General features: G+C 37.6%; 1 protein-coding gene and 1 long non-coding RNA gene across 10 annotated transcripts in view; one reads left to right on the plus strand and one right to left on the minus strand.

The window, feature by feature from the left end:
* Positions 1 to 10,421: 10,421 nt before the first annotated feature.
* On the minus strand, positions 10,422 to 15,076 carry TPBG (trophoblast glycoprotein). Of its 8 annotated transcripts, none has more exons than XM_015600441.2 (3): positions 14,789 to 15,076; positions 14,603 to 14,656; positions 10,422 to 13,508 (listed from the first exon to the last, which is right to left on the minus strand). In XM_015600441.2, the coding sequence occupies exon 3, from the start codon at positions 13,187 to 13,189 to the stop codon at positions 11,936 to 11,938; it is 1,254 nt and encodes a 417-aa protein (XP_015455927.1). In that variant the 5' UTR covers positions 13,190 to 13,508; positions 14,603 to 14,656; positions 14,789 to 15,076; the 3' UTR covers positions 10,422 to 11,935. The 8 variants fall into 8 exon arrangements, with proteins under 8 accessions (XP_015455927.1, XP_015455929.1, XP_024898328.1 ...); XM_025042560.1 differs by lacking the exons at positions 14,603 to 14,656; positions 14,789 to 15,076 and adding exons at positions 13,881 to 14,000; positions 14,379 to 14,507 and having other exon boundaries at positions 11,227 to 13,508; XM_025042559.1 differs by lacking the exons at positions 14,603 to 14,656; positions 14,789 to 15,076 and adding exons at positions 13,881 to 14,000; positions 14,244 to 14,440 and having other exon boundaries at positions 11,227 to 13,508.
* LOC107196773 overlaps positions 14,407 to 21,018 on the plus strand; it is a 36,133-nt gene continuing 29,521 nt past the window's right edge. The window contains exon 1 of one of the 2 annotated variants that reach the window (XR_001518217.2): positions 14,407 to 14,533. This is a non-coding gene — a long non-coding RNA (uncharacterized LOC107196773). The remainder of the gene's footprint in view (positions 14,534 to 21,018) is intronic. The other variant, XR_001518216.2, reaches the window with a different exon arrangement.

A 21,018-nucleotide genomic window follows, 5' to 3' on the forward strand; every position in this document is an offset into this window, starting at 1 on the left:
TTTTTTTCGGTTTGAATAGTTTAGTACTGAATGATGGCTTTTCTTGATCACAACATTTCACAACCAGTTTACATGTGATTAAATTGATTTATCAGTTTTCAGAACACATTTTCTGGTTTGGTAACAGAAGCAGTTCTTTTTTACTGTTCCCTAAAACCTTGATATTCAAAGTAGTCAGTGGACCAGCAGCACTGGCATTGAGGTTGTTAGAAATGCAGAATCTCAGGCTCTGATCCACACGTTCTGAATTAGAAACTTCATTTTAACAAGCACTCGATGATTTACATGCACATTACAGCTCGAGAAGCACTGCACTAAAACATTGCCACACACATTAGGAGTAATGGGTTTAAAAAAATTCAGAACTGATTATTAATGTTAAGCCAAAAATGTTTTTTAAAATCTAAATTTTAAACTTATGATATTTAAACCAATTCAATATAATTAAAAGCACAGGCTTTTAATATGCTTCTAAATTTTTTTCTAGAAATCCTCCCATACGTTTGGAGGCTCTTTATAATGTCCCAAACAACGTGTAAAAAACAAATTACAAGTTATAGAATAAAAGAATAATTCTTAATAACAAATATAACAGCAACAGCTAGTTTTGTCTAATATAATATTTTTAAGTGGGCCAAGTTTATTATTTTGCTTTCATTTGTCAAATGCTTTGTGCCTTGTACGGTATTTTCAGAATTCATGATAACAGAATTATGCTGTAAATCCTCTGGCAAAATTGTAAAAAGCTTTGTTCAGAACAAGAATAACCTATACTAGATTGTGATTATCTTTCTGGAAGTCCAAAACAAAATTGAGGGTTTGCTAAGTTTTTAGAGGAAAAGAAACTGCTTTGTTTAACATAAACTGTCTTCACTTTCTGAAATGAATTAAAACTCCTAATGAATAATATGTTTGTATTCTGAAGAACACATTATTTAAATGATAATTCGGAGCTATAACATTTTACAGTTAAATCATGAAACAGATTTATTTGGCTCACTTTCATGTGCCAATTACATATTCCCAACCTAAATTTAAATATTTTAATGCATCACCTTCAATTTTTTAAAAATAAATTTGTTTGGGGGGAAAAAAACTTAAAAGACAGTAGTGGTCTGAGGATAAGAGAACTATGTTGATTTATTTCTTGTTCCCAATTTTTTGAATTTCCGAAATGTTTAACAATGGAGAATTTATTATTTTGTAATAAAAAAAAAAACAAAACTTTTGTTTTAAAAAGAACAAAAAATTGCTTCAACTCTTGGTAAATCTACAAAATAATTGCATATTAAAATAGAACGAGCATCTCTGATAAAGGTTCTTCTCATCTGCAAACTGTCCGTAATATCAAATATTTTAATTATAGAGATGCTTAAATGAGAGTCAGTCAGAGGGAAATTACCTTATGCGGTTAAAATCATTAAGCAGTTATGTAAAGTTTAACCATGTAAAGTTTATTATGTATAAAATACATAATAGTCTGTCTCTCTTCTTGACTTTGTAAATTATATGTTCCTGATAACAATATGGAGAAAATTCAAAGGGAGAGAAGTATAATGTGTGTATGTGTGTGTGTGTGTGTGTGTGTATAGTTATATGTGTGTATATATGTATGCACACATAAATGTACTTTCTTATGCTTATACTCATATATGAAGATATTCTTCAAAAAAAAAGCATAGTTTTGATTATAGTTCTCCCTACTAAGAAATCTTTAACAGCTCACCATTTCCTATTGAATAAATTCTAAACTCTGAAGTATAGCTACAAAGTCTTGATCTTGTCCCAAACTATTTTGACAGTTACCTCCCACTACTTGCCATCTTCTCTTCTCTTGCTTCAACCAAATCAAACCATTTGCTATTTCCCTAATATAATCTAATTTTTTCCATTCCACAAGTTTGTTCACACTGTTTCTGTCGATTGAGATATTCTCTCTCCAACACCACTTCACCCCATCCCACCTCCCACCTGCCACCATAACTCCAAACTGCCTGGAAAAATCCTACTGTCAGGATGCTTACAGCTTCCTCTAACAGAATACTGAACTAACTGTGCCTTAAACAATACAGGCATGTATTGCCTTACATAGCAAGAAGTTCTGAGATAGAAAGAGCCATGTGCTTTCTATTATTCTGCTTTGCTATCTTCAGCATGTTGGTCGTTGTCTTCAGGCTTGTTTCTTTATAGATACAAGATAGCTGCCACTGCTCTAAGCACCACATTCTCACACATCTATGTCAAAAGGAAAGGGGCCGGTTTTCCTCCATACATCTTTTTTTTTTTTTTTTTTTTTTTTTTTTAAGGGAAGGAAAACCTGCATACCCTTAGCAGACCTCTGCTAAAGTTCTAATTGAAAGGACTCATCCACACCCACTCTCAAGCTTCAAAGACTAGCTTCAAAGAAAGCAAGAAATGGAAGCTGTCTAGCATTTTTAGGCTCTAGCATGAGAGGCGGGCTGTACTATGTAGGAGGAGGATGAAGGGCTGGGGATGACTATTATGTAAGCAACCAAGAGTTGCCTTTAGTCCTCTAGTCCCCAAAGCCTAGATCCAATGACATTGACTCCATGAAGCATTCTCTGAGTCATCCAGTAGAAGTAATCTCTCCTTCGGTTTTGCATGCTGTAACTTTTATATTCACATTTTGCTTCATATTATAGTTAACTGTATGCCTGCCTAACTTTATATGAATGCAGAGAGTCTATCTTGTTCATCATTCATTCTTCATATCCTCTGGCATAGTCCTTGACTCTTAGAAAGTCTTGAATAAATATTCCTAAACTGAAAACCTTATTAATTTAAATCACAGATGATTTATTTTAGCTATAGGAAGAAAAAGACACAGCCCAAAAGGAAACCATATTTGCAATAATATAAACTCTGCTTTTCAATAAGCACACTACGTGGATAAGAATCAAAAACAAAATTAAAAATATAGAGAGGCTGAGCTTATCCCTCTATTGATACCTGCCCTCTCCTCCCCACTGCCCCAAACAGCATCCTTAATAAGTGTCCCAAGGGTTCATTCTAAAGGTATCACAGATTCAAGCCAACTTCAACCAAAAGGATTAGGGCTGCCTACTAGGGATAGAGGAACAGTGACCTAGAAGCATCCTGAGTTGCTGAGGATTTAGTAGAGCAAGGCTGCCGTACCACTTCTGGACTTTAAGGCAACAAACTTTTAAGAGAGAAATAAATTTACCTCTACTGAATTTTCTGCCATTCACGGCTGAACCTAATCAAAATTAATGTACTTGGTCTTCCCTGGAGACTCTAGTACTTCAAAGTCTTTGGAACAGCTTAGGTAGTCCAGAAGCCATTGTCAGTAGGAAAGTCCTCTTGAGTCAAACCTCCATCCAGTTTGGAACTTGACTCAACTTGAAGATTAGCCCAAACTAGTTTCAGCTAGTCAAGTGCATCGATTCTCTGTACCCAGTTCTATTGGCAAAATGCTGTCTGTATATTGAGTTTCTCAAGCAAAACAAAGGACAGTAACAAGTAGTCAGAAATTCTGTGAACATCAACATAGCTGATGGTATTTAGTTAAATTCATTTTTTCTACCTCAGAACTGACAAGATTGAGTCAGATTTTCCCAATGCCAAAGCAACTTACTTCCAACCACATGGAAAACTCTGACTTACTGGTTCTTTGTTCTTTATGCAGCATCTTTTACCAAAGATCCTCATACTAACACTATGGCAACCTGCACAAGCAAAACAGTCAAGTGTAGGGGAAGAAAAGTCAAGTCAATCTAAAAATGCGTTTTGTATTTTATTCTAAAGGTCAAGTTAATTGACAAGTTGTTTCTTTGGACTGAGTGGTGATTTTGTGATATGACCAGTAAAGTTAGTTAAAATAATAAGAAGCTAGTTTGTACATAAAAATGCAGGTTATTTGAAAAATACTCTTGCAGTACACATCAGGGACAGTTTATGTAGGTAGCAGAGGACTCCCTAACGGTGGGGCTTGGTAAGGACACTGGTATTAACACCCTGTCAGACACACAAGGGCAGAAGTGCTTCTTCTCTGCTTCTTCACCCAGAGGGCAATTGTCCAGCCAAGATTAAACTGAAAAGACATGACAAACTCTTCGAAACTCTAACAGGAAGAATTTCGTAAACATCAGATTAAAATAAGTGCAGACTTTAGATCAGATAATTAAGGTCAAACATTCAAGGCTTGAAATCTCTGAATTATCTACATTGGTCTTATTATACCAGTGTTCAAAACTAAGTTTCACTTGGCAGAAAGCATTTCCCAAAAACGGATACAGCCAATAGCATAAAACCAGTCATTTAAAATTACAAAGGAAATCTATGAGCCCATCTTGCGATACTACTCTTTTTAAAAAAAAAATGCTTCTTTATTAAGCTATTGTAATTTTTTTATTTCATTTTAGATTTGTAAATGGAATTCTCATGGTGTTCTTTTCCATACACACTATCTTATTCAGGACTTTATATTATTTTATCATTTATTCACATATATGAAACACCACTGACGTGTAGTGATTATGTGTTTATAGTTCAATATCAAAAAAGTGAAAAACTAAAGACTGAAATTGAAATTAAATTATTTGGGTCACTTATCTCATAATCCCATATAACATACTGTTAAAGAGAAACCTGTTACATATATTCTTTTAACTTCTCTAAAATATATATCATTGATTATCACAGTACATGTGAAGAGCAATATAGCACAGTGGTTAATGTGTGGACTCTGGAGCCAGGTGCAAATCTGAAGATCCTAGGTTTATCTTGGGCAGGTTATTTAATCTCCATTGTGCCTCAGTTTCCTCATCTATGAAATAGTTCCTACCACATTGTCCCATTAAGAGAAAAAAATTACTTATTAATAAAGTACTAAGAATGGGGCCTAGAGTATATAACTATGACATAAGGAATTATGAAATATGTCACTTCTTAAATAAGAAGCACTTCCTGAAGTAATACAAAATGTCTCTGCAGCATGTAGTATAAAGCTAATTAAAACTACCTTACCTATATGTAATCAACTTACTGTAAGGACTATTAGAACATAATATCATCCAATGTTTAACTCGGTTAGCCAGTATTAAATTATTAAGATTGCAGATTTGTTCAAGCAATCTCTCTGGTGAATTCATTTCTCATTAGAGCATCTATCAAAGGATGGAAGAGAACAAGAAGGAATAGAGTAGGGAACGCTCTGGTTATTGGATACAGCCATTCTTCTCAATTCATTCATTCAGAAATTAAAACCAACTGGTCCTAAGAACTGACTCGAAAAAGAGTAACAGCATCTTTAAACTTGACCAAGGAAACTTTTTAATTTGTGAATTAAAAACCACTATAAAAGACCTTCTTACCTTAACTACTGAAATAAGTCACTTGTTTCCTGTCTCTCCATTCATTGCTGCCAGATTAGTCTTCCAAGGTCACCTTCTTTTGGCTAAAAAACTGGGGATTTCTTGCCTCGCAGATACCCAAAATATGAATCAAGGTCACACAGGTCTGCCCATACTAAAGCCAAAATAAAAAGCCTCACCAAGACACTTCTTAACCTCTTCAGAATTCCAGACATTATTGATGGTAACCAAGGCATGCATTTCACTCCTCAACATACATACCACAGACTCTTGAATAAGGCATTCAATGGAACTTTCACCTCCCTTTATGGCCACATGCTATAAGCCTCAAAGGGAGCCATACTGGCTTACTTACACAAGTTCAAAATCAATTAAATGAGACGTAGTACATTTCAGTCATCAATCAAACATCAGTGGTGAATCATAATTGAGTCTGACTCTCTCTCCCCACTTCTCTCTGTTTCTCTCCCTCCCTCCTGAGTTATGGGGTTAGCTATCCTCTAATTTTGTTATTTTAACAATGCGTAGACATCTGTGAATTAAAAACAGTGACAAGTAAATTAGCAACTTAATCAAAGTTTCTTTCTGTTCATGATCCTGTCCACAGACTATTCAGTACTCTGTAAAAAGTATGATGTGAGACTCCTAAAACATATAGTTAACTGATGATGTACATTTAATATTCCTAATTTAAATAGAGGTTAGAAAATAGATTATACCCTCTGATGCAGTAATTCTCCTTCAAAGATCTACTTTAAGGAGAAAATGAGAGATACAGAAACACAGGTATTAGAACATTAGGTAAAATTGTAAGAAACACCCTATATGTGTAAAATATGTGATTGTCTGCAGTACTTTAAAACCAGATATTAAAAGTTTTTAATGATACTGGAGAATGTTCTCAGCATTGTAAGTGAAAAGGCAAGATACAATGTGATTTAAACAGATGGTGGTTTATCTCAATATTAAGGCACTTTTTCCTTAGCGGTAAGACTATTCATGGTGTCCACCCAACCCTGTGTTTTTAAATAATCTACAAGAAACATGAGTTAATTTTAAAATGTCTTTTAAAAGTTTTATAGCTGTGTTTTCCATGATCTGTAAGAATAACCACAGAACGTGTCTAATTGAAAGATAGAGTCTTCTAACAGTTGGCTAACTGTATTGTAAAACTGAGAGAAACTGCTTCATGTAGAGAAATGTATATTTGTACACTGACCCACCTAATATTTTAGTCAGTCTAATTCTCCAGTGTGCAAGCAGTCACCTTGAAATGTTATGTATCGTGGTTCTCTTTGGGGGAAAAAAACAAAAAGTAGTAGAAATAAGATTGTGGGGATGGGAGTAAGGGAGTAGGGAAATCTATAAATTTCTATTTTAAAATAAGCCTATCTTGATGGCATCCTCAGGTTCTTTAAAACATATTATTAAATATTTGCTTGTCAAAAAAACTATTATAGCTGGCCATATTTTAAGCTTTTGCTTCCTTGAAAACAATTGTATCCTTACAATTAAACTGTGAACCACAAATAACCCCTATTATCATAAAATGTCAGCTAAACATAAACTGCATTCCTGTTCTTATGAACATTTACATACAAGTTTGTGATATAGTAATCATTATCTTTAATCTTAAACCACATTTTCAAGTAGCAAAGCAAACCTAATTTCCTGTGTAATACATTAAAAGATACTGATCATAGGTTTTTCTCAAAATTCACATAAATGAGAAAACTTTTGTGATCTGTGGCATACATACTATAATTTGAGGATATAGAGACTGCCATGTTTGGTCCTACATATATGTAAAGAAAGTGAACGGGCCCATCAGCAGCTGTGCTGCCAAGGTTTGGCTGGTAAGTCCACTGGTTTTCCAGAGTGATAATAGTTTTGCATTGATTTAGATTCCGTTTGGTCTAGGCCCTCAGAGGATGGGTTATAGCAATGCACCTGGAGTGGGTGTGGCCTTAGAGGGCAGAGCAGAGCATGCAAAGCTGACTGTCTCACCTGGTGACGGAATGACTGACTTTGTGGCCATGAACTTGGTCTCATTTGTTTAGTGTTCTCACCAGCTGAGCTAACTCATTTTTTAAGATAGAATTACACAAGCTAGCACAACTTTCCAGAGTTTTATTTTTCTTTTCAAAAGAATTATCACCATTAAACTACCAAAATATTTTCTATCATATTATAGACTCAGAGGAGCTTCATAATAAGATTGCTATGACAAAGTCATTTCAAACATATTTAAGCATATTCAGGGATCTGAAGCATACTATAAAATTTAGAGCCAACTGAAACTGAATGAGAGCAAAGCAAAAACAAAACCATGGCAATTGCCTCTTTTTATTAAACATGGGAATTTCAAAGGTCTCAAGGTAGGTTATTAATAATGCCATCATGTGGAAAAGAAAGAGCACTAGAGGCGGAGTCTGGAATCCTGAGATCTAGTCCTGGTTGTCGTTATATATGATATGTTACAATTAACAATTTCTTCATTTGTAGAATGGGAAACTGGGCTTGACACATCTAAGAGCCCTTCCAATTTTGAAATACTAAGAATTCGTGGTTTTTTTGTAAAAATTATATGAATCGTATATTAAATATTTTTTTAAATATAGATATTTTTAACCCATGACACTAAAGATTTAGAGCTGCTAAAATGTTTTAAGATAAAATACAAAATAAAAGCAGCCTGCATTTTTGAGTCAAATGTTTCTAAGGATAAGAACAGAAAAATAGCTGTACAAAACATCCTCCAAGAGCTGTTTTTCTCCATTTAGAAGACAAGATCGCCTGCACAATACAGAATATATTTTCTTAAACTAATTATTTCAAGTGTAGAATTACAGTTTTACTGAAAGAGTTTAAAGACATTGTCAAAGTATTTTTCATATATTACTAGAAATATAATTTCCTTCTTTCCCTCTCCTTTACTGTGAAAAATCCTTGCACAAGTGTAGAAGTGAAACGTGAATCTCATCTAATAAATATTTGTCTTCACTTTATGATGCTGCTCTCTGAAAACTGGATAATTTAATGGATTTGGGGGCAGGAATAAAGCATATATCTAACTGTTTTTAACCTTGTACATCCTCATGGTGTCTTTTTGTGTAGACTTTAGGGAAGATTTTAAATGGAAAATAGAAATGATACAAAGGAGCCCCAAACTAGAGCTGTAAAGCCTCTAATGTCCTCAAGAATGTTAAGCACAGTATTGGAACATTAGACCAGAAGGGACAGAAGAAAACAGAATCCTAAGGAAACAATCAGTTCATTTGGACCTTTCTTTTTTACATCCACTTTAATTAAACAGACAGAAAACAAAGATGTAAGTTATTTCTATTTAAATATTAAGGTGTGCATGATCCACATTTGCTGCCATTCAAGATATTTTAAAAGGATTTACCATTTGTGATTTGCTCATTTATTTCCATGAAGACTTTCTTTGCCTTTGAAAAAAAAATCTTGTCTTTTATTGATAGTATCAATTTTTGTGGCTCCTTTTTCTTTAAAAAATTTTAGCAAATACGCTTCAAAGTCTACTTATTTTGTAAGAAAAACCTATCGGCTATAAGATAACAAATGTGCCTTATAGGTCACCATAATTACATGAGACAGCAAAACTGTCAATACATATATTAAATGCTGCAAACTGAATGGTTACATTGAAAGTGGAGTTTTACAATCCAGGGGCAAATAGCCATATTATCCTAAAATCTTGCCACTAAGTTAAGATTTTTTGGACATGTTAATAGCTTTTTAAATTGAAAGATTTATCAAGTGCTTAAGTTTTTAAGTACAGGTATTCCATGCTTTTTGAAAGTTTGAGTTAGGCCACTTGACTTTTACAAAAGACCAGCTTTAGTACCTGTTTTCCACTAACCAAAAGAAATTTGAAGAAGATTTTTGCTTTTAAACTAATGGTAATTGCTTCTTCACTTTACATCATTTCAGCCTTCAGAAGTTTTCATTAGAATACTCTACTTTCAGATGGCGGGGGAAACCTATATTCTTCTAACTTTCTTCAGATGAAACTTGTAAAGGATAAATGGTGTTTTCTCTGAAACCTTTGCTAAGCTGAGTAATAGTGTATTATCAACCAAAATAAATTTTTTAAAATGGATTACTTGTAGGTTTCTAGGATCAATAATGCATAATGGTACTAAAGAACAGTGCTTAATACAAGTACACTTAAAATGATACTTTTAATTTCATTTTTCTTATATTCCCTTGTACTTACTGGGTTTATATAGCTCCTATCTTCCAAGGAACTCAAAATGCCTTATAAGCTTATAGACTTAGAGTATTATGACTGCACAATACCAATTGTTTTCAAACAGTAATATTTTTTACCTTAAGAATGTTCTATTGCCATGTACTAGAAAATAGCAAGGAGTGATATGATAGAAAAGAGAGCAGTGGCATATTCGGAAGTTCATACAGAGAAAGAAGCAAGGGAATGAAAAAGAAGCAAGAAATTATAACTTAAAAAAAGCCATCCACCTAACAGATGAAAACTTGGCTTCACTTCATCAGATTCTGCTTCAGTGAGTTGATGATGAGAAAAGCTAGACTAATGAAACTACTGCTTTCCTGGATCTAGCATAAAGCTCAGTTTTTAACTGTTAGATTATCACATGATGGAAAAATAATTCTTCTGAATAGCGACTACAAATATTACAATTTGTTTTCTACAATATCAGCAGACTTACTAAAGTCCATCAGCAGTTTATTCCTAACATGTGTGTGCTCTTATTATATGTTTTCACTATTTTTGGCACGCTCATATCTTTATCATTCTTTGGAAATAATGGCAAGCAGCCAGTTTATGAATTCCTGATGAACACTTAAAACGTTTAACGGAATGTTAAGTACCATATATTTAACTTTTTCATAGGATCTGAAGTATAACCATAAATAACAAATGTTACATTTTATAAAATAAACCTTATGAAAGTTAATATAGTTAAAATTCATATTCTGACTGTGTAGTCTACAGAAAGAACAGATATCATGATTTTAGCCCTATTTTGAACACTTCTGAATTTAACTCAGAGAATATCAATTGATTAACCGATTGCTTTTATTTAAACCTAAATGGGATTTTATTCCTCACAAAGGTGTATATACCAACATATAGCTTATCTAAATCAAAATATCCTCATATTTATAAATACTGAACTAAACATAAGAAACTATGATTAGTCGAGACACTTGTTTATGAACACATACATTTATCTCCGGTTATTTCCTCAAACTCCTACCCCATCATTACAATTTTTTAAACATATTAGCAGGGTCTCTGATAAACTATCCACTGTGTATGTTCCATTTTTTTAAAAAAAATATTCTCAAGAAAGTCTGTTTCAATTTGTATTATGATCTTAGGAAAACTTTATATTTTAAAATCTTTTAGTATATTCTACCTTTAAGACACTTAATTTTCATACATTTATTTGCACCATATTTGTTGTATACTCTAAACACCTATAGAACAATTTCATATGGAGAGTTTAAGTAAATAATTTTGTTCTATCCTAAAAACTTAGTCTAGAAAAAGCCCCAAACTGTGAACTGTTTATCATATAGAATTCTTCCCTCTTACCAACTTTGTAATGCTCTCACAAAATTGTTTCTTGAATAGCATTAACTTTGGGACCACAAGAAGTCTATTCACATAAATATTCAAAATTTCTAAATCCTGAAAGGATCCACCATCTCGAAATTATCTCTGAAGTCTATTTATATGATATTGTTCCAGTTTCATGCTCAGCTATAACTAATACCTTAATTATCACTGGAACCAAGACCCTTCAATATCATTGTCCCTCATCCTTTTTTCAAATATCAAACTTGAACACAACTGTAATTCTTTTAGGAATCTTTATTGATTTCTTTTAAAACAATTTAGCCTTTTGGATCTCGATGCAGTTTATAAAAAAACCTTCCATATAGTTTCATATAAACTGCAGTCAAAAATGTAATTTACTTAGTCAAAGAAGTTATCTGAAGTTGCAAGTTATTTTTTTGTAATATGCAGAACAGTAAAATGTAAGCATGCTCTCGGATGCAGGTGCTCCAGTGTACTATGGAGTTACTTTGAAGAGCTTGCTAAGGTCTGCAGGCAGTTTATGGAATGCAATCATTTTCTCCACAATTTAGGTACATGAGAATAAAACTGATACTTAAGAATAGAGTATTTTTCTCAAAAAAGTTGAGGCAGCTTTTGTTGAATGCTGTCTGTGTGGGTACACTTGCTACACCTTGAACTGTGTGTGCTAAGAGAAACAGACAGCCAGGAGTCCATGTTCATGCTGAAACTTGAAAAATCCCTCCACCTGTATTAAGGAGTTCCAAGAAAAGGAAGAAGGTAAAAGACTATGCAATTGTTTATCATCTTACAGTAATAGAACACACCAAAAAACTTTACATGACAAGGAAGGAAAGTCCCTTCACTGCTTTCAGTCAAGGTCAGTGGTGTCTATAGTGGATAGTGGAGATGGAGCAAGCATAGGATGAGATAAAGCTTAAGTCTACATCTCATGCATAGCTGTCCTTGTTTTGTCCTCGATTGTCTCTCAGACATCCGAATTAGAACTGAGGTTTGTTAACCTGGGGTCCGCATTGATTTCATATCTGTAATGATACCCTTCCATGTGATCCCTGCAGGCATCTCTGATGTTATGCATCCACTTTTTTATCCCCTTGCGGTTCAAATACAAAACCAGTAGGAAAATCGCGCCTATCAGGGCTAAAACAATACCTAGGAAGACATAAGAAGTCTGCAGGGATGGAGGGAGGATAGGATCACAGTCCAGGTCTGAGCTGTTGAGTTCCAAGAGGACCCGATTCCTCATTTTTTCAGGGAATGCACAGGTGAGCCTAGCTTTGCCCTGCACGACCTCTGTCTCCTTGAGCCAGGCCACCATGTCCACCATGTGGCAGTCGCATACCCAGGGATTGTTGTCCAGAAAGACCCTGACTTGGGGCAGGCCCTGCAACTCTGCCAGGGTGCCGTTATGAAGGACCTTGAGGGAGTTGTCCTCCAGGTGGAGGCTTTCTAGGTGTGTCAGGTTGCGGAAGGACACATAAGTCAGGCTCACCAACGAGTTGTTACGCAGGTCCAGGTGCCTAAGGGCCGGCATTTGTGCCAGTACGTCGCGGGGCAGATAGAGCAAGTGGTTGCTGGTCAGCTCCAGGCGGTGGAGCCCGCGCAGAGCCTGGCCAGCTCGCAGGGCCGCTGCCACCATACCTTCGAAGCTACGGTTCTCTCGATCGAACTCAGGAGGCAGGATGTGGTTCAGGAACAGTTCCACCAGAGGGCTGGGGGCAGAGGCGCTGGCGTTTCTGCCCGAGAAAGCGAAGGGGCTGAGGTCGTCCAGCGGGTTGTGGCTAAGGTCGAGCTGGCGCAAGCTGGGCAGTTGCTCGAAGGCGCCAGCGTGCACCTCCTTTAGGCGGCTGCCGCTGAGGTTGAGCGCGGTCAGCTCGTCCAGCGGCGGTCTGCGGGCGAAGGCGCCGGCAGGGAGCACCGCCAGCTGATCGCCGGTGAGGAAGAGGTTGCGCACATAAGGGGGCAAGTCCGCTGGCACCTCGGTCAGGTTGCGGTTAACGCACTTGACGGTGCGCGCCGCCTCGGAGCACTCGCATGGCGGGGGGCACTGGCCTGGCAGCGGGGGCTGTGCGGACACCGCGGAGGCCAGGAACTGCGCGGAGGAGGTGGAGGACGTCGCCGAGGAGGTGAGTGAGGACGAGGTGACCCAGCCCAGGAGGACCACCGCCAGCCACAGCCGAGCGTCCCCGGCGGCGGGGCCCCAGGAGCACCCCCCAGGCATCACGGCACGGGTCTCCCCGGAGCTGGGCTGGGACAGAGCCCGCTCCGAAGGCTCGGGAGCTGGGCCCGGAGAGCGCGGGTCGGCCGGAGGTGTCTAGAGAAAACTTTCCTCTCGTGGGAGGGCTCAGCAACCAGAACTTGGCTAACCCCTTGACCACCGGATGTCCTCCTCCCAGGGCCGATTCCCCCGCCCCTTCCCTCTAGAAAGTACGCACAGCGGGTGTGGACACTCAACTCCCGCTCCTCTTCCTGCCGCCGCCCCCGGGTTGCCACCTCCTCGCCTCTTTTGTTGGCGCCTTGCGCTGGATCCGCTGCAGGACCTGGGACAAGCGGGAGAGAACCGTGAGGAGCGGCAGCGGCCGCAGCTCCCCGAGTACGGAAACCGGCCTAGCCAAGCCAAGTCGTCCGCACTCAGTCCCCAAGATCTCCCTCCGAAAGCCCGTTCGGGCATCGCTCCCTCAACCCTACCCCCGCCCCCCCGCGCCCAGTCCCACGCACATCCTTACCCGGGAGAGAGGCGCGCGCCCCAAGACAGGAGCGCAATCTTCCTTCCGCCTTGGCCCACACTATATGTACCTCTCCAACCTTCCGCCCTCCTTTCGTTATCAGACTCGTCCCCCGCGTCTAACTTATTGCTTAATCCCCAGCGCCTTCCCGACCAAACTTCTCACTCTCCCAGCTCCTTCCCTCACCGCCTCCGCTGACGACCAGCCTTCCGGGTCTGCGCCCCCGCCCGGACCTCTCCTCCAGGTCCAGATGGATGAGAGGGAAGTTTCAGGTTACAAGCGTCTTCTCATGTCTTTTTGTACCCTCTCGGATTAACAGAAAGCAAAGGACCCTACAGCAGATGACACCCCACCCCCACCCCAGCCCGAGCCTTCGCCTGCTCCTCGGATCCCAGAGGGGGTTCCAGTCATCTCCAAATGGGAGGGAAGAGGCCGCGAACAAAGCAGCGGTGAAACCCGGGACCTAGGTTACTCTCCCGCCAGAGGATGGGAGGGGCCCCGGCGCCGCCTCCCGATTCTCGCCTGCGCCGCTAGCTCCCAACCGCTCACCTCCGCGCCCGCCACCTCCAGAGACAACTCCGAGTCCCACCGGAGTCGCGGCGACTTTCCAGCTCCGCGCGGCGGTCGCTGACTCTCCTAGTACCCCAGCCCCTGGCCCAACCTCCGCAGCTGGGAAAAACCAACCTGGGGGCAGGGGAGGGTTAGGCCGGCCAGAGGGACTTCTGCCGCGCGGCCAACCTTGACAGCCCTCCGCAGGGAGATTTGAGAAAGGAGACTGGAGGGGATCAGCGCTGCGCGCCTCCTCCTGGTGGAAATTGACGAGGAATGTGCCGGAAAAGGTGAGGGAATCCCTCTCTCCCCCTCCCCGGCATCTTTTGGTGGTTCCTCATTTTGCATACTGTATTTACCTTGGACAGGAACAAATCCGCTAGTGAATCTCGTGGAATTCACCCCGATTCACACTTAGGAGAGTAACGAGATAAATTTAGGCGGGACAGCAGCGCGAAGCAACAACATAAAGAAAAGAGCTGAAACTGTCCAGTGGCAGCAGCAAAACGCCCAGCAAGCTGCAAGAAAGCTTCAAAAAGTCTTACCATCAAAGTGATACCTTAGGCGCCAACTTCAGATTTAGGTGTAAAGAGTGCGTCCCCACCTGTCCCGCCCCCGCACATCTTAACAGTTATGGAACTTGTGAGAAGAGAGAACCAACTTTAAGAAAGAAAAGAAAAGGTTAGTGGAGAGAAGATTCATTCTTGATTCATTAGCTTTTTCTCCTCCCAAATTAAAAACAAAGGGAAGAAAATTGCAGCCAAAGCATCCTAGAAACAAAAGACAAATAGTAACGACATGAGTCACCCGGAAAGTGGACCCGCCCTCCTCACCAGATGTGGCAACAGTGTGTCTGTGCATGTCACTTAAACTGGGAGAGTTTACGGGGTGGGGGGCGGGGGGGTTGGGATGGAGAGAAGATGCTTGGCTCTAAAGTCTAACGCCCTAGGAGGCACCCCGCAGGCAGGGGAGGTGGAGAGGATGGAGTTGGGAAAGGGACAGATTGAAGGATCTGTTATAATGGAGAGGTCTGGGGTCCTGAAAGCCCTATCCTTGCTCTCTCAGTAACTCTGTATTCCCTCTGTCCCAATCAAATAATTTCTCTGAAAGGGTGAGAAGGTACTGGTTATTCCAGGCTTCTTCGTTTTGGAGAGAAATCGCAATTAGAGAGAGTTAGGGAAATTAAGATTTGGTAATAAAAGGATCAAGTAAGGAATGCTGAAGTTTGTGTCTGTGACTCGTGGGCTTAGTGTGAAGAAAGGCCCTAACTCTCAAGTCCATTTCTGATTACTTTTGTGGCAGGAGATAGCCTGCAGAGCCAACAGCAAAAATGGTCCAGGGCCTGAAGGGGTTGGAGATTGCAGGGATTTGAGCAAAAAAGCCAGTTTCACTAATTTGCATCTTCAGCACATTTATCTAAATCCCTTTTTCTTATTTTTAAAAGTGTTTTGCAATATGAATGTGAAACGCTTTGAAAAAAGAATCTCAAAAGCTGTGACTGTGGTGGTAGTTACATAAATCTATACACAAGTTAAAATTCTTAGATATATGCACACCGAAAAAGAGTCAATTTTACTCTGGTAATTTTTAAAACAAAATTAATTACTCATGGGTGAAAAAATGTAGTAATGCTCCAGCATATTAATTCTGGTCGTGATGCAAAGAGCAACTGCTCCATTAAGAATAAGAAGCACTTTAGAATTTGGAAAGATTATATATATTCTCCTCTGATCCTCAAACCAACTTGCCAATGTAGATACCATTAGTATTATTGTCTTCTTACTGATACTGTTTTTCCGGTTTACAACAAAACAAAACAAAACAAAAACTGGGTCTCTGAGCTAATAATAACTAGTATTGACTGAGTGAGTGCCTTTTCCTTGCCAACCCCTGTGCTGATTACTTTACAGAAATTATATCATTTACTCTGCACATCAGTATTCAGGTAGGTCCTCTCACTCCAGTTTTATAGACGAGAATTATGAGTCAAATATAAATTAGGTGCTATAGTCCCCCCTTATCTGTGGAGGACACATTCCAAGACCCTCAGTAAATGCCTTAAACTGTGGATAGTACTGAAACCTATATAATCTATGTTTTTTCCTCTATATACATACCTATGATAAAGTTTAATTTATAAATTAGATACAGTAAGATTAACAATAATGAAATAGAAAAATTATAACAATATACTCTCATAAAAGTTATGTGAATGTGGTCTCAAAATATCTTACTGTACTGTACTCACCTCTTCACCTAAAGGAAACATTTTATGGCATATCTTCTCTTTGGATATCCCTACTCTTGGACTTTAAGGCCATTATTAAGTCAAATAAGGGTTCCTTAAACACAATCATTGTGATGCCATGACAGTCAACCTGATAACCAAGATGACTATTAAGTTCTATTCCAAGTGGGTAGTATATGCAGCATGGCTACACTGGACAAAAAGATGGTTCTCGGCTGGGGCAGTGTTAAGATTTTATCATGCAGAACAAGTATGCAATTTAAAACCTATGAATTGTTCATTTCTGGACTTTTCTATTTAGTATTTTGTGACCGGAGTTGACTGCAAATAACTGAAACCTCGGAAAGTGAAACTGCAGATAAGGGGTTACTACTGTAACTTTTTCAAATGAATGGTGGAGGTGGGGACCAGGCCCAGACCTGTCTGCCTTTCATATATATTCCACATTCTGCATCTAGGCAAGGCTAAAGAGTTTGTGTAAAATCCTACTCTTGTATACCAAAGCCTCACCTCTGGTTCTCTTTCCCCTTCTTTTCTTCCTCCAACTCCCTGCAGCTGGCAGTTGGTTATGGCTACTGAATCAGGACCAGAAACTTGGGTCATTTCTAGCTCCACCACTTACTGTGTAACTTCTATATACCTCTGTTTCTTAATCTGTAAAATAGGAACACTAATAAAACTTTAGGACATTTCCATGAGAGTTAATATATGTAACACACTTAGCAAAATTGCCTGTTGTTATTGTACTCTCCTTAATTACTCTCCCTCTTACCATTTATTGTGCACCCACTAGACCTCTGTAACTGTTAGTGATAGGAGTACAAGGATGAGTAGTTTATGGTCTCCATGAGTAATATTGCCACATATAGCAAATAAAAATTCAGGATACTCAGTTAAATTTGAATTTCAGATAAACAATAAATCATTTTTAGTATAAATATGTCCTGTGCAATATTTAGGATGTACTTATACTAAAATAATTCATTGTTTACTTGAAATCCTAAATTACCTGGCATCCTTTATTTGATTTGGCAGCAAAGAAGCTCATCACCTGGTAGAAGAAACAGACAGAAACAAAAGCTTTCAATGCAGAACATTGTGTACAGTTTGGTGTGTGCGTATCTTTTCAATCTCCTCTTTCTTTGTGTATATATTTACTTCTGTTTCTACTATTTTTGGTATGAATGAGATCATAGTATATATATTACATATAACTTTTCTTATTTTAAAATAACCATATAGTCTTTCATGTCCATGCAGGTATGCTTTCTTCTTTTTTAAAGACTGTGAAATATTCAATATGTAGATTGTTATATCACATTTTTTAACTGTCCTACTGAGAGACATTTAGATCAGTAACTACTTTTTAAACTTTCCCTCAAGTGAGAAAAGCTTACAAGGATTAGTTCTATTTTGATTGTTGTCAGCATTTAATTATCCTAAATTATCATACTTGCCTTACTCTTGACAGCTTGAAAATTTTTTGTGCATGATGCTATTTACATGCTCTAAAGCAGGACAGAGGATTTCAAAGCATATTTTCCCTCATTTATTCTTCCATCTCAAAATGAAACGAAGGAAAGATCTGAATGTCCTGATGGTGGAGAATCAATTTAATGTATTTCAATGGGTCACTTTGTAGCCTTCAGGAAAATGTCTCTGCACTATCATTTATTTAGTGGATTTTTTCTACTAGAACCATTTTCCTTCTAATGACCCAAAGGAAAGTCATTAATAAATTATTGAAATATTGCTGCTAAATCTTGGGAAGGCAAGGAATTATGTACATATTAAAATAAGATGAGTTATTACAGCCACCCTCATGGTAACTAGCAGAGAGAGCCATGTGGCCTGGCATGGACAAACATCAGCATTATTTAAGACTCATTAATTTTGGTCTCTGCCTTAAATTAGCAAATGAATTGATGAAGAGGAACACTTTGAAAAATATCTTTAAAAAATGAAGTATTGGTAAACATCATACACAAATGTCATAAAGACATGAACCAACACTTAAAACCAGAAAAATCAACGTTAGGACCAATTCGGAAAAAAAGAAAATACATACACATATATACATTCATGGAAAAATAATTTTTAAAAATTATTAATCATTGAAAAAGTTTTCATGAGCTGATTTCAAATCACTTTAGAAAGAAATGGACTTTTTTGTCTGATATATAAACTAAGTAAAGTATAAAATATAAACTCATGAAATATTTGTTTCATGAGCCAGTACAATGGAGGGGAACAAGTAAAAGAAATATATAGCAAAGATATTTCAAAATTTATTGGAGAGTTAATAAATACTAAAGAAAGAACAAAGCTAAAAGGTTGTAATAGACTGGAGAGATTAAACCGGATGGAAATATGTGATTCTTCAAGGATGAGAAAATATTAAAAGGTAAATGGAAACAATTATATGGTAATCTGCACAACTCTCTAAATAGCTAACATTACAGTCATTCAACTAAGTGTTTAAGTTTTTGAGACCTTACCATTTGCCTTTTATCTATTTGATGTTCTTGGGATACAAAAATAAATAGGATAAAAATTCCTGCCATCAGAGAATTCACAGTCTAGTGAGGGAGGCAGACTATCTTACAGTTACAAACCATATGGTAAGTGCAAGAGTCAAGGGAGGAGTGAGGAAATTGTCTGGAGAAGGTTTCATTGAGTAAGTAATGCTTGATTGCATTTTAAATTATTAAGAACTTGCCAGACAGATCGGCAAGTTAGTGAAAAGACTTAGAGAACTAGTTCCATTCTAGGGACCACATGGTTAAAGAGCACAACACCCATTGGAGGAAGTGGTACAAGGTCAAATTTGAAATATGGTGGGATCAGATTACTGCCCTCTATCCTAAAAAGTTTGGCTTTATCCTGTAGTGCCTGGGAGCCTCTGAAGATGTTCAGCAAAGGAATGACGTGATCAGATGAGCATATTATAAAGATCATCTTTGCTGTCTGTTGTAGGGGTGAATTATAGGCAGAGAAAACAGGACAGGGAGACAAGTTGGGAGGGCCACATGATGTTGAAGAACCAAACTAAAAACAGCTGTAAAAGATTGGCAAGAAGGGAACAGATTATATAGACCAGTAGTACTGAACAAGGTGACACTGCCCCTAGTGGGCATTTTGGGTATTCGTGGAGCCATTTTCTGGTTGTCACAGCGATAGGAAAGAGCTATTGGTATTTAGTATGTAGGAGCCAGGGATATTAGACATGCTGTAATTAGAGGGACAAGATCATACAATGAAAAGTTATTATTCTGCTTCCCACATAACTTTCAAATATCAATCTAGACATTCTTATAGATGAAAAACCTGATTATAATCATCTCAACCTAGACACAACTCCATTTTACATTTAAACTGCAAATACTTACAGTATGTTTTTAATATATCCTGAATTTTCCAGGAATGCAGCTATTGTGTTCATTGAAGGAAGAATATATATTGTTTTGTTTGGAATTTTACCAAAACTTTGGCAGTGGCAGCTATGCCACTCATGCCATTGGAATCACCAATACAACCCAACTGTATCATACGCATTTGTAGTTATTGCATTTACAGTGATTTTCATTTCAAAATATTTAACATCAAGAAAAATTATTTTCATTATTCACTGGAATATTGGTATAATTTTTCTTAAATCCTAGTCTGTTTATAAGAAGGTAGAAGTATATTACCACTTCATTCTTCTATATAATTACACCCAAACGGTTATATGTTATACTACATATTATTTAATATTTATTATCTTTTTATTTCTACTTTATATTATAGTCAATATAGTATATATTTTAAAGTTTATGTTTTAAGGTACGTTTTATATAAAGAGAGACCTTTATAAAACATTTGTTTTAAAAAGGAAACTGGTTTTTAAAGATTGAAAACAACCTATACAGATATTTAAGAGTTAGAATCTATAATTTTGGTGATTTATTCAATACAAAGGTGAGAATACAGACATTTATAATTCTAAACATTATAACATTATAGATAACTTCTATATTTTAAATTACACCCAAGAGAAATTCTAATAATTCTAGATTGAAGAGTCAAATCTGACTGTAAGGAAACCGAAAAAGACTTAGAGTAAAGAATAGAACAGTGAAATTATTTGTTTAAAGAAGAACCTGGCTTATTTTGTTGAAATACTGTCTTTTCAAAGGAAATTATGATAAATATTTAAATCAGCAACATTACCTAATACTCTTATTCTAATGTAAATTAATTCAACTTTGAAGGTGACACTGAAGATTTTCCATTTCTCTAGTTCTTATTCAAACTGGATTCTAAACCAAAACTGGAATTCAGCCAAAAATGGGAGCAGTTACAATTGTAGCCACCATCCAAATTCAGTTAATTTCAATTAAATTTTATACAGTTCAATAAATATTTACTAATGTTCCTTATGTGTAGTATTCACTTTATCTTCCAAACAGAGCCACCTCCAAAGCCAGAACTTTTTCTTTAAAAAAATTTCTAATCCTGGCACATTGACAGGCAATCTATTGCATG

The sequence above is a fragment of the Pteropus alecto genome, unplaced genomic scaffold, assembly GCF_000325575.1.
Source record: "Pteropus alecto unplaced genomic scaffold, ASM32557v1 scaffold7, whole genome shotgun sequence".
Classification (NCBI taxonomy): Eukaryota; Metazoa; Chordata; class Mammalia; order Chiroptera; family Pteropodidae; genus Pteropus; species Pteropus alecto.